This window comes from Melanostigma gelatinosum, assembly GCF_949748355.1.
Source record: "Melanostigma gelatinosum genome assembly, chromosome: 7".
In the NCBI taxonomy this organism is placed as follows: domain Eukaryota; kingdom Metazoa; phylum Chordata; class Actinopteri; order Perciformes; family Zoarcidae; genus Melanostigma; species Melanostigma gelatinosum.
The window spans coordinates 23,263,161-23,281,245 of record NC_136640.1 but is presented as its reverse complement, the minus strand read 5'-3'; the positions used below and the strand labels follow the sequence as shown (position 1 = coordinate 23,281,245).

General features: G+C 42.6%; 1 protein-coding gene across 1 annotated transcript; it reads right to left on the bottom strand.

The window, feature by feature from the left end:
- Positions 1 to 251: 251 nt before the first annotated feature.
- On the bottom strand, positions 252 to 17,502 carry hif1al (hypoxia inducible factor 1 subunit alpha, like). The gene is made up of 15 exons (XM_079271406.1): positions 17,365 to 17,502; positions 12,535 to 12,728; positions 11,626 to 11,789; positions 10,702 to 10,786; positions 10,350 to 10,465; positions 9,398 to 9,582; positions 9,143 to 9,249; positions 8,506 to 8,653; positions 8,075 to 8,361; positions 7,092 to 7,264; positions 6,808 to 6,891; positions 5,823 to 5,986; positions 1,679 to 1,790; positions 1,214 to 1,337; positions 252 to 542 (listed from the first exon to the last, which is right to left on the bottom strand). Exons 1-15 carry the CDS (start codon positions 17,397 to 17,399, stop codon positions 475 to 477), a joined length of 2,046 nt encoding a protein of 681 aa, XP_079127532.1. The 5' UTR covers positions 17,400 to 17,502; the 3' UTR covers positions 252 to 474.
- Positions 17,503 to 18,085: the final 583 nt, after the last annotated feature.

Below are 18,085 nucleotides of genomic sequence, written 5' to 3'. Positions count from 1 at the left end.
ACACAAAATGGCAGTGGGATTGGAAAAAAAATGTCATACATGAAGGAAGTTGGCTCAAAGTTAAAGCAGAGCATTATGGGAGTTCCTGCCTAAATAATGACACATACTGAAACTAATTAAAAGGTGTGCTGAATCTCATTTAGCTGCACAGAGAAATATTTCCAGATTTGTCTGAGTATTTTTGAAAACATATTTTTAGCACCACCTGCTGGTTTCTCACATTGACTCAGAGATTACGTTTAAAATGTAGAGGGAAAAGAAGCGACTGGGTTAAAGAAAGCAAACTGCAGCACATCCCATCTGCTTTAACACCTGTCATCAGTTCTCACTTGGACCTTTCTTGGTTCAGCTACAAAAGCGTTGAGGTCACGACGGACCTCAAAGCGTGGTTACACAATGTGCGTCAGTCTATATTTGTGTCTGGCGGTTTGAGCGCAGAAGTCGGGGCGACTCTTGATCGGAAAAGGAGCTCTGTCAAGTCATGAGCATTAGAGGCGGCAACAGGTCAGGTGGACGAGGTGTGAATATGTCCCTCATCAGAGCTGTAAGAGAGAGCGACACAAAGGCGTTAGAGGAGTGATGGCGGCCTCTTTGTTAACCTGCAGAGGGCGTTTGATTCGCAAAAGATTTTGGGCGGTATGGCCCTTTAAGAACTCAGTTACACCTGATTTTAACACTCCAATTTGGATGAGTTAAAATCCGTTACCACTTGGACTTGAACCGGTGACCCAACAAGGCCAAATCCCCCAGTGGCTTGAGCAACTGCCCCCCCTCCCCCCACCCGCATTGACCATAAGAGGCTAAATTCCCAGGTAAATAAAATCACTCACATTCTTTAGAAAATAAATATAGAAGTAAAAGAGACACAAATAAATAAAGCATGTCGTAAAATGGATTAAACGTTATCGTCATAAAATTCATACTATAGTGTGTCATGGTATGGTAGCCATAAGAAAAGTCATATTAAAGTAACTAGCCGCCTTATTACCGCCTCGCAGTAGTATGCATCCACCAACAAGTCAAGTTGCAGTTTATATCAACGACCAAAACGTCCAAAACTTAATTGTTTTATCCTGTGAGACATTTATGTGAAATTGTCATAAACAGTATGTAAGTTCCTCAGTTACGGCCCAAAAAATGAATGAAACAAATGTTAAGTCACTGCGGTTTCTCTGTAACTGTGTGTGTGTGTGTGTGTGCGTGTTAATCTCACCTGCAGTATCACAGAGTCCCTGTGTGCCTCCTAAAACAGGGTCTCTGTCTGTGAGCAGATGACTTCGCCCTTCAGCCATCGGGTCCAGGAACAAATCTGATTGGTCGGTTTCCTCCAGACAGCTCTGAAGATGCAGAATGAAGAAAGGTGAGGAGGAGCTTTGCTTGATAAAACTGTCAAATCTTGAAGAAATATTCATTCATTGAGATGAAATTATTTTAAGAGCAATTTCTTTTCAAAGATAATGTTGAATCAAATGAATTAATTTAATTACTCTCTACTCTGCAAAAACGTCAGACTTATAAATTCCATCTATCATCTCAAATAAATGACTTTCCTTTCTTCTTCAGAAAGTTTCACTTGTTCCAGGTAAATGTTGAATCTTCCTTCTCTTTCATTCTCTAAAGCGCTTTATAAACTTTCTCAAAAAAGGTGCCAGTAAGCTTCTTTTTTTGAATCACTCACCAGAAGTCTGTGGCCGAGAAGAAGTTCCTCTTCTATTGAGGAAGGATCTTGTTTCTGTTTCTTGTCCTGAATCATCAGCTGGGAAGGCGTCTCCTCATCCGGGTTATGAGCCCTAAAAGAGAGACAGGGGGATTGTAAACCGTGAGACGTTTTTTAGACTTGCATTATAAAGTTTGTACAACCTGCATTTAAGCCGGTAAGTAAATAAGTTGCTAATGTAAGAATTTAGCCCAAAGTACAGCTGAGGTCAGAGGTGTGGCGTCAAGTCACAAATTTGATGACGTTAGACTTGACAAAAAAAATAAAAGACTTGGCATGGACTCAAACACCAAAGACTTGTGGCTTCACTTGGACTTGAGCCTTTTGATTAGAAAACACTTGATACCTTCATCAAAGCTAAAAAAAAGCATGATGTTTAAAAATTGCGCAACGAATCAATTAATTTCCTGAATCAATCAATGTTCCACTATTCAACACTATTCATTCACACGGAAATTCCAAGAACTTTTTTTGCAATAAAATTCAGTCACTCTTCACTATTCATGATATAGTATTACTCTGTTGTTAAAATGGAATTACATTTGGTGCAGAGCGCATTATGACTTGTTTGGACTTGAGTGCAAACACTTAAGACTTACTTGTGACTTGCAAAACAATAACTTGGTCCCACCCTCTGGCTGAGGCTGATATAATAATCTTCATTGTAGAAGTGAGCCTGCTAAACTGAGTCTGACACGTCCTCATTTGTCCTGCAGTGGCCACCGTACAGAGGATAACCCCTTTTGATTTAGATAACGACATCGTCTCATCTGTGGCGCCACCCTTATGACGAACTTTACATTTTGTGTCCGTTAGATATAAAAGTCTGATTATCGTAAAGTTGTCATACAGGTTTTTGTTTTTTCTTCCAATTACTAATACACTACAATGACACATGATGCACAATTATTGAAACTGTTTTGAGTGTTTCATTTTGCAAAAGAGCTGAGGTTGTCTGCTGCGTGTGTGTGTGTGTGTGTGTGTGTGTGTGTGTGTGTGCGCATGTGAGAATTGTGTGTAGTGTTTGGACAAAAGGAGGCCCTGTTTTCAAAATTGTGCTTGAAGCAATTTGTCCCATTTATGATCTACGAGATACAGTCTCTACTTATGACACGCTGCGTAGAGAAAGCTTGCGATCTCATGTGTGATATGAATTACTGCAGTATCAGTACTAAACACTTATTATCATTTTGTGGCAAAAGGTATGCTTGTTTATCTCATTTATTTTGGAGTGAAACACTTGACACGCAAATGACTGACATTCCATGAAGGCTGCTCACAAATAAATCAAATATGCTCATATTTCTGCAGCTCCACTTGTCATCAGTCCCACTTTGTAAACGTATTTTTTTATTCCATAAAAAGTGTATTTTTCCCAAAATATTATAAAAGAATGAGTACGTTTCCACAAAATTAATTTAGAAATGTTTGCCGGATTATTAAAAGCTTGTGCACAGACAAATTTAAGATTGGACGGACGGATGTTGCATCTTTTCCTGTATAATCTATTTTTACATACTTAAATATAATACTTAAAATATCTGTTTCCGCTCTTTCTATTCAGCACATGTCGAATTTTCTACACTTTTCTTTTTCTCTTATGCTCATTTCATTTCACTTCCTTTCACGACTGACAACCCCTGAAAATGTGAGTGTACAGAGGGAAGTAGCCCGCCCCATCATACCCGCAGCTCTGGTCGTGGTGGTGGACGAGCCATCATGCACCGGGCTGAACTGAAACTGTCTCCTCTGCCAATGCCTGATCTTTCCTCTATGGAATGCCTGGCCTTCAAATGCAAACCTCCATACTCCATAACAGTGCTTCTCATATACCGTGCTCCGAAACCAAACCCATCTTTTCTACCTGAGATAAGTGATCTGCTTACCTCACTCTGCACTATGTCAACTAACATTGTCATTGTTGGTGATTTAAATATCCATGTCGACAACCCCTCCTGTCAAATTGCAGCAGATTTTCTGAGTATGCTTGAGTGTCTTGGCCTGCAGCAGCATGAGGTTCCCACTCACACCAAGGGGCACACTCTGGATCTGGTTATCACTGACTCTGCTTCCACTATCACTGACCTGCAGGTTTATGATCTCGGTGTGTCCGACCACAAGGTGGTCTCAATGGCCTTGACTTTTGTGCTGCCTACTATTAGACCTAAACGTCAAATGTCTTTCCGGAACTGGAAAAACATTGACTCAGCCACAATGACCACGGATCTCCAGCTCATCACCTGCCCAGCCTCTGCATCTATGGATGAATTAGTGGAACACTGTATAATACATCCCTGAGCAGTGTTTTTGATCTCCATGCCCCTGTCAAGTCACGTGAGGTAATTTTCTCACGCTCCACTCCATGGTTCACACATGTGCTGCGGAAAATAAAAACAGCTGGGCGTGTTCTGGAACGACGCTGCAGACACTCTGGGCTCACTGTCCACAAACAGGCTTTCCGTGAGCATCAAAGGGCCTACTCCAAATCCCTTAAAGATGCTCGCTCACAGTACTATTCCAGCTTAATCAATAAAAACCCTGGCAACTCGAAACAGCTTTTTTCAACCATAAACCATCTCCTGAAACCACAACCATCCTCTTCAACTGAGGCTACAGAGGCGCAATGCAACAGCTTCATTGACTCTTTCAGATCCAAGGTAAACAACATTCGCTCTCTGATGTCCAGCTCTCCATCTTTGCTTCCCTCTGATACCAACACCATATCTGCGAGTGTGCTGTCTCCTCTACATCTTGCTGAGGTTCAGGAGAGCCATGTTGAGGAAATCCTCAGAAAAATGAAACCCTGTATCTGTACCCTGGACCCCATTCCTACTGCTCTGCTCAAATCACATATCTCCACTCTCAGTCCTTTGATCACCAAAGTTGTTAACCTTTCCCTTCAGTCTGGCTGTGTCCCACCTGCACTCAAGGTTGCTGTCATCCGTCCCCTTCTCAAGAAGCCCACCCTGGACCCAGAGGTTCTAGCCAACTACAGGCCTATCTCCAACCTCGCCTTCCTGTCCAAAGTGTTAGAGAAGGTAGTTGCTTCTCAACTTCAGGACCACCTCAAACATAACAACTTGTTTGAAAAATTTCAGTCAGGATTTCGTTCAGCCCACAGCACTGAAACAGCTTTGCTCAGAGTGACGAATGACCTGCTGATGACAGCCGATGCAGGATCACCCTCACTCCTCATCCTCCTGGACCTGACTGCTGCATTTGACACAGTGGATCACACTATCCTCCTACAGCGCCTCCATACCACCATTGGACTATCAGACTCTGCACTCAAGTGGTTTCAGTCCTACCTTTCAGGCAGAACTGAATATGTGTCACTGGGAAGATACAAGTCCAGACTGCTCCCTGTCTCCTGTGGTGTTCCGCAAGGGTCGGTCCTCGGCCCCATCCTCTTCATTATTTACATGCTCCCCCTCGGTCGTGTCATCAGCAGACATAGGATGTCTTTCCACTGTTATGCAACGCACTATTCAATGGGATCACTGCCAAGAACATCCAGAAGCTGCAATACATCCAAAACAGCGCTGCCAGGATCCTGATGAGAGTCCGGAAGTATGAGCACATAACACCCATTCTGCACTCCCTACACTGGCTCCCTCATTCCGGATTGATTACAAAGTCCTACTACTCACACATCAATGCATAAATGGACATGCACCTCCCTACCTACAAGATCTCATCACTCCCCAAATCTCCACCCGCACCCTCAGATCATCAAACAGCTCGCTTCTCCGGGTCCCCAGCACCAAGCTCCGCACCATGGGCGACCGGGCCTTTGGCTCGGCAGCTCCACGCCTATGGAACAGTCTCCCTGACCATCTAAGGGCAACACAGACACTGGTCTCTTTTAAGACTGGCCTAAAAACCTTTTTATTCAGGAAAGCCTTTCTGACCTGAGTCACTGTCAGTTATTTCTTTTGTGTTTCCGTTCATTCACTGGTTTTTATTTTATTACAGTTTTTTTTTATGTTTTAACTATGCTTTTTACCAGGTTTTTACTATGTACTGGCTCTGTGGCACTCTGAGATTTAAAAAAAAAAAATGAAAAGTGCGTTACAAATAAAATACATTATTATTATTATTATACCGTTTCCTGCTCCCTGTGACTGCAGGCGTCCCAGCTGAGGGCTCGGACGAAGAAGAAGACGGAGGTATGTCGGCTTCCTCCGGCAGACTGCTGAGGACGGTCAGCTGGAAGTCGTCGTCCATAGAGATATAAGGAGCCAACATTTCCAGATCCATCACCTCCATCTACACAGAAAAAAGAGAGAGAGAAAAACATGAAGTAACATTTAGTTGTCCACAAACAACTGAAAAAGTTTTCCTTTTCCCAAATACATTTTAAGGCCCAAGCATCAATTATATTTACAGCTTCTACACTGGTTTTTAGTTTTTACAGCCATCAGATATTCACACTATCTGATGGATTGTTGATAGTTTAAAGTCATCTTCATCATGATCTTACACGCCAGATGTTTAACGCTCTTTGTTTTTGACCAATTTCCACAAAATAACTACACGTAAGAGAGTCAAATGTTTGACAAATTCATGTCCCAGTTGTGACACAATATGATTCCACTGTTACGAAGTAAACTGACCGATTTGTAGAAGTAGCTGTTCAAAGTAATGTGAACAGCTCCACAGTGTTATCATCATCTGATTTTAAACCCTGAGATTTGAATTTGAGCAAAACAAGATTTTCACCTTTTTTATAATGAAAATAAGAGCTTACAATACTACCCTTGTGACGGCCCCACTGTTTGCTTGAGCAGCAGAAATCATGTGTTGGCAGATCTCCTCTGACTGCAGAGCTTTGCTGTGTCTTTTGGTTTATTTTCTTTGTATTTACAGCACAACACCACACGTGCAACCACACGTCCACTCCCTACACTACTGACTTTACAGAGTTGTCCCTTCCATTTATTTGACCAATATTTACGTACTTTTTGCTTAATAAATCACTTTATTCGTGAAGTATACCCGTGTGTCTCCCGTCAGCCAGGCTGTGGCAGAAGACATAAGCGGAGACAAAAAAGCTGGTCTTCTGAGAGACGAGTGTTTTCAGCTGTTACCTCCAGTGATTCCTCTTTCTTCTGACCACCCTCTGACCAAACAGCGAAGAACTTCTCCACCTTGCTGGTGTCCGTCACCTCCTCCTGAAGGAAGGTCGACACAGAACGAACAAAGAGAGGGAATATATCTGCATCGGTAACATATGACATCTGGGTATTTAATATGAAATGTGTGGAATAGTCTGTAAAGTGCTTTGTTTTTGTTCGTGCCAATAAAGCTAAGTTAATTGAATTGAGTCAACTGGTAAATCAGTCAGGGAAACGTATGCTTTCAAAGCATTTACCAACTCAACATCAGGTGGGGCGGCCGGTGATGACGGTGATGATGATGAAGGTGGAGTGATGAGGCCCAAGATGGGTGAGAGGAGCTGTCGCAGCTGTGGAGTGCACAGGTCCTGAGGGTGGTCCGGCACCGAGTCTGGACGGGGCAGACTGGTGAACGACAGCGCAACGAAATCTGACAGAGACAGAAAACACAAAGAGACTCGTAAATAAAACCAAAACCAGCCTCAGCTGTACTTTGTGCTTCCGTTCTAATCAGCAAATATTAGAATGTTAACACAAAGGTGGTGAACATGGTACACACTAAAACCTCCCAACGGTGTTAGCATTCTAATGTTAGCATTTAGCTGAAAGCACCGCTGTGCCTTAGCCGTTAGCATGGCTGTGGACTGTTGTGGCAAGTTGAATAACGTAGCACATTTCAGCAACAAGACAACTCAAAGTGCTTTACTTAAAACATCAAAAGCATCGAGACAAAGTGCAAAAGAAAAAGCATTGTGAAAGGACATTTATATACACTTAAAACAGTCAATAAAGAACCAAGAGATTAGAAAAGAAAGACAAGCTTAAATAGAATAGGAGGATAAAAAAACAAATAAAAGTTACAGTTTGTGTAAGAAATAATTCAATAAAAGACAGCAGCAAACAGAAAAGTGGAGTTTTCTGTGAATTTGTTCCAGATACAGTATGTGCGGCTTTAACAATGAAGGCAGCTTTTCCGTGTTTAGTTTGGACTCTGGGAACAGAAAGCTGACCTGAGAGGTCTGGATGGTTCATGATGAAGCAAAAGATCAGAAATACGAAACCAACGACAGTAATTTGATGTAAGTTCTTTGACAGACAGCAAGCAGAAGAAAGTCAAACATGCACCTGAGTGTACATTTTACAAGATACTATAGCTAGTTCCCATTTTAGGCAGATAATGAAATTATATAATTTATATAAATATTTGTATCGAAATATCTATGTCTTTGGTGTGTCTCACCTCCTGTCAGTGGGACGATGCCGTTTCCGGCCTCTGGATCCAACTGGAGAAGCTCCTCCGGCGGCTCCTTCCCTTTGAAGAAGAGCTCTTCAGCGCTGTCGGGATTCGAACCTGCGGCCTCAGTCTGACTGGAGCTGGCGAGATGCTCACCGTCCGGGTCAGAGTCGCTGATGTCGGAAGCCTCACAATCCTCTGGCGCGAGCGCTGGCGCGTGGGGCTCGGCTTCAGGCGGCCGGCCACAACGGGTCTGCTCCACGGAGAAGACGAGGTCCGGCTGCTCCACGGCACTGCAGGAGAGGAGGCCCATGTCGGAGGTGAAGAAGGAGTGGGAGAGGGAGTTTCCTGCATCCGTTATGAAACACAACATCCCTCCCCACGTCTACTGTTACCGTAGACTCTATGTGACATGAGTTTAATACTTTTTAAAGCACCTGAGAATATAGTTGAGGCAGACGACGGCCTCGGGCTGCGACGTCCTGCTGCTGTAGAGGACGGTGGCCTGAGTCTCCGTCCACACAAAGCCGCCGCCGTTCGCCAGGAAACGGTAGTGTCTGGTGCTCACCTGACCTTTGGACAGCACTACAGCAGGCAGGGACACAAACAAAGAAATAAGAAAAACAAGGTACATTCATGAAGGACCAGAGCATTGACTAAAACCCTGCTCTGTGTGCGCGGACTCATTCTCTGTCCCGTTTCTTTACAGAAGTTATAACATATTTGTGCTAATGTCATGTTTTGACTTCCACTTAAAATGTTATAAATTCTTCTATGGGCTTCAATAATGTACAATCCATGAAACAAAAGAATGAAGAGATCAAATACGCTGCTTCTCTGACAGAAGCTCCTGGAAACGGAGACACATGGTTCAACATCGATAAGTAATGATAAAAAAGTACGTCTACATGGTTATATGTATCATTAATATCATAAAGACTTGTATATTCAAGGAAAAAAACATAAAGATATATAAATAATCACTATTAGTATTGGTTGTAGTTGTATTTAAATGTACAGTATGTCTTTTTTCTGGTACAACACACACACACACACACACACATTGAAACTCACGTGTGTGCAGACTCTTGTTGACGTGATCAGAGTCGAGCGCGTGATGAAACTCGTAGGCTGAGTGGCCAATCAGATCTTCAGGTTTGTATCCCACCAACTCTGTCACCCTGGAAACCGGAAGATAAAAAAAATAAAGGTTCAGGAATTTACTTTCCTCTCTCTCTGTCATGTGAAAAAACCTCCCTTTTCTCTTGCCTCCCATCCACAGGGAGGTCATAGGTCGGGCTCAGTCACGGGACTCAGAGTTGGTCCTACCTGCCCTCGCAGTGTGTGAAGTGCAGGTCCATGCTGTGGCGGGTGAGGAAGGTGTGCGTGTCCAGGGGGAACTCCACGCTGGAGGGGTGAGGGATGGGCTCACACAGCAGGGTCATCACTCTGCCCGCAGGAGGCGACGCCGAGCCGCCGCCCAGCTGACGGCTGTGACCCGTGCAGTGGAGAACCTGCAGAACATGAGAGCGAAGATTAAAGGTCCCATCCAGACACAGTTCAAAGTATGTCAAAAAATACAAATCATTTTCTTTGACATGGTTCTCCCACATAACAAGTAAAAAATAAAATCTGAAAACTCTTTCTCATTGGGAAATTCTCGACTTTGCTTCGCCCCGCCCACCACTGCTGTCCGTGCTAGCTTGATCAGTGCGCGTCAAGATGGCAGCATGTAGCTCCGTGACCGGCTCTGTGGCCGACACAGCGTTAGCGGTTGTGAATTGCTTAATTTACCGGAAACAAAACATATTTTTCCAAAGCCAAACAAATCCAAAGCAGAAGTTTATAATGTTGCCTTAACACCAACAACGGATTTATCCAAACAAGCAAATATCTGATAAAAGTATCTTTGATCATTAAATGCCCATTTAATGCAGAGGCCTAGATTTAAATATCCAAGCTGTGTGGCTCTGCAAAGCATGCCCGTCACCCTCTCATGTATCGTCTATTGTCTTAGAAGTTCACCAGGCTAACATTGATTGAGAAGTCTTTGTTTTTATCACCGGATTGATACTTGAGTCCTGAAGCTGAAGTCTTCAGGCTGTAGCATTTGGATAGAATTGGATGCTTCCAGAACCTTTTCATTGCAAATAAAGAAAACATTCCTCTCTGCTGTTACATCAGGCATGAATACGCACTGACTAGAAATCTGCTGCTGTGTGTGTGTGTGTGTGTGAGGACACTAGCTGTTTGGCTTGGTGTGTCCGTGGTAACACTGCACCTTCCAGGCAGCAGACTTGATGTTGACGGTGCGCCCCCTGCTGGTCAGAGTGCTCTTCATCCGCAGGAAGAAGTTCCTCTCGCTCGGCCGTTTTGCCGACGGCTTCTTACAGGAACCTGAAAGCAGCATGATGACAAAGCTAACGCAGCTAGCTCACAGAAGCTTATCAACTTCAATGTTTATCATCCATACAAAAAAAAAGGTGTGAACTGTGGAGGGAACGTCCTTGGACAAAGACATGAACACAGGTCTGAGCTTTATGTTTACAAGTCCAGTTCGGTTCCCGGGAAGAAAACCTGGAATGCCCTCTGTCTGAAGGACTTCTGCTGTTCGTAGTAAATAGAGGTCTGACCTGGACGTGGAGTCAGCAGGTCTCTGAGCTCCTCCTGATCACAGGGATGAACGAAGTCATAGATACTCTGACCCAGCAGCTCCAGCTGTAGACAACAAACAGTGTCAAACCAGTTTGAGGTTGGAAAACCATCTGAAATGGAAATACTATTCATGATACTACTATGTATGTTATGCATGTAGTTCATGTACAATCATGTATGACCGCTGTCTTGGTTAAAGGTTCATCTGTGCTCATTTTTCTTTTCTTTGCTGAACAATTCACCGTGGTGCTGAGAAATGAATCTAATTAACATGGATTGTAGATTTGATTGAATCCCTGCTGAGGGAGCTGAATCAGTGTTGGGTTGAATCAGTTCAGCTCCACGTGTTCCTGTTTGCACTTTACTTGTCGTGACCAAGTTGTGTTTCAAAGACAAACTTGATCCCAAACTGAGCTGAGAATAGATCGGAGGCTTCTCTTTCGGCTCGGGTTACTCAGTAAGTCACATACCGTCCTAGAGGCTCACAGTAACACGTCAGATCAAAGAAACGCCCTAAAAATGTCACCTGTTCTATTCTAATTCAGTTTGATCATTGTATTCTACTTTATTCATTTCATACTGTTTAAATAACATTACTGTACTTTTAATATATTTAGTATATTTTTTAACATTTTATTGTCTCGCTTGCATTGATCTCAAATTGTTAAATTTCCACATTGCGATCGTCTTTTCTGTTGATTTCACTGAATGCGTCTTATGTCTGGCCCATCAGTCATCTGGGAAGCACTTTGAACTGCACTCACTTGTATAAAAGATTAGATTTAACATCTAATGTAATAAATTCTAGCAAAATCTAAAATGAAGAAAAACAAACATTTATAGGATATCGATCGAGTTCCAATAAATGTACTGAATTGTTCTTGATGAACCTGATGCTGTACCTGTGTGATGCCGATGTGTGTGCTGATGTTTTCCGTCAGGTAGATCATGTCTCCCTCCTCGGTCATCACCATGATGAAGCCGGCCAGCGCCTGAGGATAGAAAGAATCCATTGGATCCTCCTCCTCCTCCTCCTTCTCTTCAGACTCCTCTCTCTGATTCTCACCTGCAGTAAAAAGCACCAGCTGATTATTACAGACAGAGCAGCTTTGGTTCAAACCTCCATTGCCTGTTGGATTTAACGAACCGGACTGCTTGACTGTAACTCTGCATCGTTTACTTGTGTTACTCTTTAGGTTAAGCTATTCTCCAGTCATTGGGCACATTGTTGTCATATTTTTGGTCCTCATAAATAAACCTGAAGTATAAAAAATGCATTAACAGTAAAAAACAGCATTTCTTTCTTCCAGTGAGGATGTTTTCTGGTACGACCACAGCTATCAGCAGAACCACTCTGCCAAAGCCTGATGCATTGTTCACGTTTGTCGCCTGAATAATAATATGAAGTCAGAGTCGTCCCTTTATTGTTGATGACTTCATTACTCTGCTCTCACACCTGAGGGAGCAAAACAGCACCGAGCCGACTCATGTCGCCAGAATAACACACGGACAGAAGCAAAAACCCAAATGCTGAGCGTGCAAAGTGTCAGAGAGCTGCTGCTCCTGTGATGCCGTACGGATTTCACTGTTCAACATTTGGACATTGCCATCGCTGAGCCATGCAACAACAAAAACAATGAAGATTTTTGTTTTAGTGAAATCAGCATTTTGTGCCGACATACAGTACAAACATGATATACTACAGGTGGCATTCGTATCATGACAAAACAAAAACTCGACAATAAAAGAGAACACTGGGGAGCGTTCAGGCTCCTTCGGGACGGATGCCCATCTGAAGACGTGCTTCTTACCGGGTCGGAGGAGGAGGTGGTGCATCCGCAAGAAGCTGAGGGCGACTCTCATGATGGCGGATTTGTCCAGGTGGGTGCAGACTCGACGGGGCAGCGGCAGAGTGCTGGCCAGCTCATAGAACACCTCCGTCTCCTGACCCCGCCTACATCGGGCCGCATCACGAGAACGCAGCTTCCTCTGCTCTGAACTGGTGCTACGGGAGGAAGGAGGAGAGAGGAGATCAAACAGGGAGGAGGACGGTAGATGGGGAGGAAGGAGGAGGAAGGAGATAGACAGGGAGGAAGAAGAGGGAAGGAGGTGGACGATAGATGGGAGGAAGGAGATACAGGGTGGAAGAAGGGGGAAGGAGGAGGACGATAGATGGGGAGGAAGGACATATATGAGGAGGAAGGAGATAGACAGGGAGGAAGAAGAGGGAAGGAGGAGGACGATAGATGGGGAGGAAGGAGATATATGGAGGAAGAAGGACAAGGAAGATAGGAATGAAGGAGATAGATGGGGGGAAGGAGGAAGAGGGAAGAAGCAGATAGATAGGGAAGAAGAAGGGGGAAGGAGGAAAGAGACGGGGGGAGGAGGAGGAGGAAGGAGATATATGGAGAGGAGGGAGGAGGAAGATGGGGTGGAATGAGGATGAGAAAGAGGCAAATTAAACGTTAAGCTGTATTATTGATCTGTGGATATTGAGAGGCACCACAACAATGCAACACTGTTCTTAATTAGAATTCTAATACGTTCTTTTTCAAAAATACATATCGAACACCTCAAAAAGATGAACCCCCAGAGAACAGAGACAATCTGAGTCAAACGATCGTCCTCTTTCAGCTCCTCCATGCTGCCTTTCAAAGTCTCGCTCTGGCATCTTTGACTTGAGTCTCAACATCTTGAACCCTCTGCCGTTCATCTCTGGTGTTTTTAAAAGCGGGTGAGACATGAGAGACCTCTGCGTCTTCATGAGACAGCATGACCAGAGAGTTCAGCTCTAAGGACATTCCTGGATGTTTTTTTGTTTGTTTTTTTCAAAGTGGGAACAGAGCTGAAGGCACAAACAGGGAAACATGTCCCAAACGGAGGAGAACAGAATGTTGTTTATTTCAGCTACCGGGAGACCGTCCAGATCCTCCCTCGCTCCCTCCCCCTCTGTCTTTCCTCCCCCCCTCTCTCTTCACCCATCCCATGGAAAACATGTGCTGACAAGACAAAAGGAGGCTTTCATTCCTCTCTCATTCACACAGACACACAGTGGGTGGAGCTCACACTCCCCTTGGAACAAACTCGCACACAACTAACTTCAGATAAGGTGCAGTGATCCCCAGAGTTGCAGCAGCACGTGGACAGAAATAAGTACAGGTTAACAGTGAAAATATAACAGTGCAATTAACAATAAGAGGTTTGTTAAACTAAAATAGGGATATGTGTCTACTGTTAACACCACTCCTACGACAGCTATACTACTGCTGCTGCTGCTGCTACTTGAAAGGTGCATGTATGTTACAATACGATGTTAATATGGGAAACTGTATGACGCATGAAGCTGAAACAATACATTTGACAATGCATCAATTATTTTAACACTCAATTTATTCTTATTTGTTCCCAAATGTCTGCAGCCAGTCAAACGTGAATATGTGTTGGTTTCCTCAGGCTTTTATGAAAAACCGATCAGACAAAACAAGCGATTTGAAGATTTGTCACCATTTCACAGACCAAACGTATACCGGCCACATTAAGTGTTACTATGTTACAAATAACGAGCATGCAAATATTAAACATGACTGGACCATTGATTGAAGTGACAAAAGTCACACGTTCATCTCAGATGGATCTACAATCTGCACAACATGCAAATCCCACCACTGCAGCTGCAACAGGGATGCTGTGGGAGTTCTTCAGTGTGAGTGAGGAACACATGAAGCTCGCAGTTCGGTCACAAGAGAAAGTTGAAGAAAAAAGTTTCAACAATTTCTTCTTTTTTTTAAAGAGCATTTTCCAAAATCAGAGCGGTGTTCAAAATCGCTCCCTCGTTCACCCTTTCTCTCGATTATGAACACTGGCTAAATGAGATTTTGGACACTTACACACACTTAAAAATTGCCAAACATCTAGTTCCAGCTTCTACATTGTGAGGATCCGCTGTTTCTCTTTTTTCTTATGCGGTGAATATCTTTTGAGCTTTTGGATTGTTGGACGGACAAAAGAAGACTTTTGATGACGTTGCCTTGTTGTGTGGGAAATTATGACTTTTTAAAGTGCTTTCTGACTTTTAATAGTCCAGACGATAGATCGCTCAGTCGATAATGAAAACAATAATTACTTCCAGGAGTGTTTGCACACACCAATAGTGCATACGTTCTACACTATGTGAATACGTGAAGTACACCGGCCAGCAAATAGACAACATCATCATCACGATCATCCACATTTGAAAGGAATCCAAACTAAATATGTAATTCCAGGTTCAGACAGGACTTTAGTGTTGATTCATCGGTGCAGTAAATATGCAAAACACAAACTGCCTGATATTGATCATATTCGGTGATATCCACACTGATAATTCCAGATCTGATGTTAAATAATAAGTCTGCAAGTCAGCAAAATACCAGTTTGACTTCAGTATCCGTGACCCGATTAAATCCACACACATTGATGGTCCATCCCACCGTTAGTATAAAACATTTTGACAGAGTATTTTTTTGGGTACTAAACAAAATGTGTCTGTGTATCAAAAACTGTCACAAACTAAAAGTAGCGCTTTCAATGTCCGATTAGCTTCACAGGCTTGTGGTTGCTTATTGTATGTGAGATCATTTCATCACAGAGTGGGTTTCATTTCGACAAAGTTATTGTACGACTGCTTGCGTTTATCAGTATTAAAACTATAAAAAGAAAATATTAAACGTGTGCCTTGCCGTAGTGGCTGTCGGACCCATTCGCTGGTAAGTGTGCGAGACTTTCTCCAAACATTGCATTAAACACAGCCTGCACCAGAAGGAAGGAGCTTGTAAACTGTCTTCTGGTACTTTTGACTCATGGGTTCTTCTTTATTCAATACAGACAAAAGAAGACTGCAACTCATGATTCTTTTCAATACCCAATAATCAGCCAATGATTTTCTCAATTTATTGTTTAGTCAATGATAAATGTCACATAACATACATAAAGTTTACAAGACATTGTCCTGTCCAAGTCCTTTACTATTACATAAGACAATAAAAGCTGAAAATCACATTTGAGAAGATGGAACCAGCAATTCTATTCAAGTGAAATGACTGAATGATTAATCCACTGATTGTTTCCCCTATCATGTCGTCTCAGAAGGAATTATGTTCCATGAACAACATCTTTCAAAATAAATATAAATAAATGTGATTTTCTGTTTTCCCTGGTGTATTGAAAACACATCACGCTGTGCGGTGTGTTTGAAGACCTGTTTGGTCAGCTGAACAGCTGACTCTACCATGACCTGCTGATGGGGGTCCTCTCATGTCATGTATGTGCGGGCGTTCCTCCCACATGGTGGAAGCAGTGAGTCCACTCCCGCGGCTATTTCCAGCTCCAGTGTTTACATTAAACATGTTGATGTCCAGTATAGATGTCCAAATATGAACATCTATACTGGACATCAACATGAGCAGTCACACAGCATCGAACAGTAAAAACTACATTTGTAGGATTAATCACTAGAATACAAGGGTAGCTCACTTAATTACAGATTTATGTGTTCCTATTCCTTAACTTTGTCCTCTCAGGCCACCATACACTCTCACTGTGAAACCAAATAGATCTGCACCATATGTGTGGATGAACGCAGCAGTTTAACAGCTTATTGAGAGGCAGATTCACATGAAGCCAAACAAGAAGTAACATGTATTTACATGCTGTGTTAGAATATAAAGTAATTAACCCTTTAAAATGTTGCATTTTAGACTTAATCATTCTTAAAAACTACACTGCTGCATCTTTAAGCTTTCACTATGTAATAAAAGAAGTGTCACAGAGCTAAGAGGAACGAAATATACGCCATTTTTGGAAGAAGTATCAAAACAAAGTCACAAGACACCAGTCTGCACATGAATATGAACTCATTCCAGCTGTTTGTTGGACACAATAAAAAATGATATAGCATGAAATATGTGTGAATCCATGAAGCAAACAATCTGTGATCACACTAATGATCAGCATGAGGCACGAACAAAGGCTGCTGTGGACTTTTGCACAACTATAGTAGCAACACGATACACTATATACAGATATCACAGCTAAATAATGCAGGCAAGTGGAAAGAATATCAGGCAAATATACCTGAAATAATGATTACTTCAATGAGAAGCACAAATAAACCACAACCTACAGTATGTTGCAACATGTGTAATTACACTATGATTCCCAGAAGTAGAAGATGTACTCAGATATTGTACTTATTTGTTCAGCATAAAAATACACCATAAGTACCCATTGTGCAGAATGGCTCATAATAATATGCATTATTTAAGATGAATAATGCATGTTATAAGATTGGATCATACATATTTCTGCATCAATGTGTTCATAACGGAGCTGAGACGTGAAAGCGACATGAATGAAACATGAATGAAACATGAATGAAAGATGAATGAAAGATGAATGAAACATGAATGAAACGTCTCAAACACTAAATCTAAATGATATGTTGTCACCACGTCGCAGGGATCAGAACGCACAATGTGGGTCATGATCACAGCCGCTGATGGGGGTTGCAAAGGCTTACTGGGACTCGGAAAGTTGCAGTGAACACAAAAGACAACACGGAAATACACAGACATGGAATATGCATTTGAATAAATTGGTCTCACCGTTTGACCACGACGGTCTCCTCTTTCTCCTTCATGTTCGCTCTGACAGCGGAGCACCGAGCCTCTGCTCTATATTGTTGTTTCTGTTTTTACAGACTGGACAACAGTGTCGATGTCAAACCCTCAGCTGTGTCAAGCTTTCACCTGCAAGCAACGCCGTTTCCGGTCATATTCAAAAAAATAAAAGTCTACTTGATAGCACAAGAATCCATTTTAAGATGATTGTTCTTAAGACTTAGCCCCAGCTATTTGGCCGTGGTGGAATGTAATGAAGTACATTTACTTAAATACTGTAATTAGTGGACGACCCAGGCTGTCGGAGGGGCAAGGGCGAAACAAATAAAAAAGGGCTCCAGCACAACAAGTTTCCTAACATGTAGGTCAGACAATGTGGCACTGCATCACATTTATTCCATTTAAGGGCACCCATTGATAACTATACACACCATATCATGTTTTCTCTTCTGAAAGGGGACACTAGAGGACACTATATCATGTTTTCTCTTCTGAAAGGGGACACTAGAGGACACTATATCATGTTTTCTCTTCTGAAAGGGGACACTAGAGGACACTATATCATGTTTTCTCTTCTGAAAGGGGACACTAGAGGACACCTCATCATCTTTTCTCCACTGGAAGGAAACCATAGAGGGCACATTCCTTCCCAAACTTTAATATTTTTTACATTTGTAAAAAATAAAGAGGTAGAGAGATGGAAAAA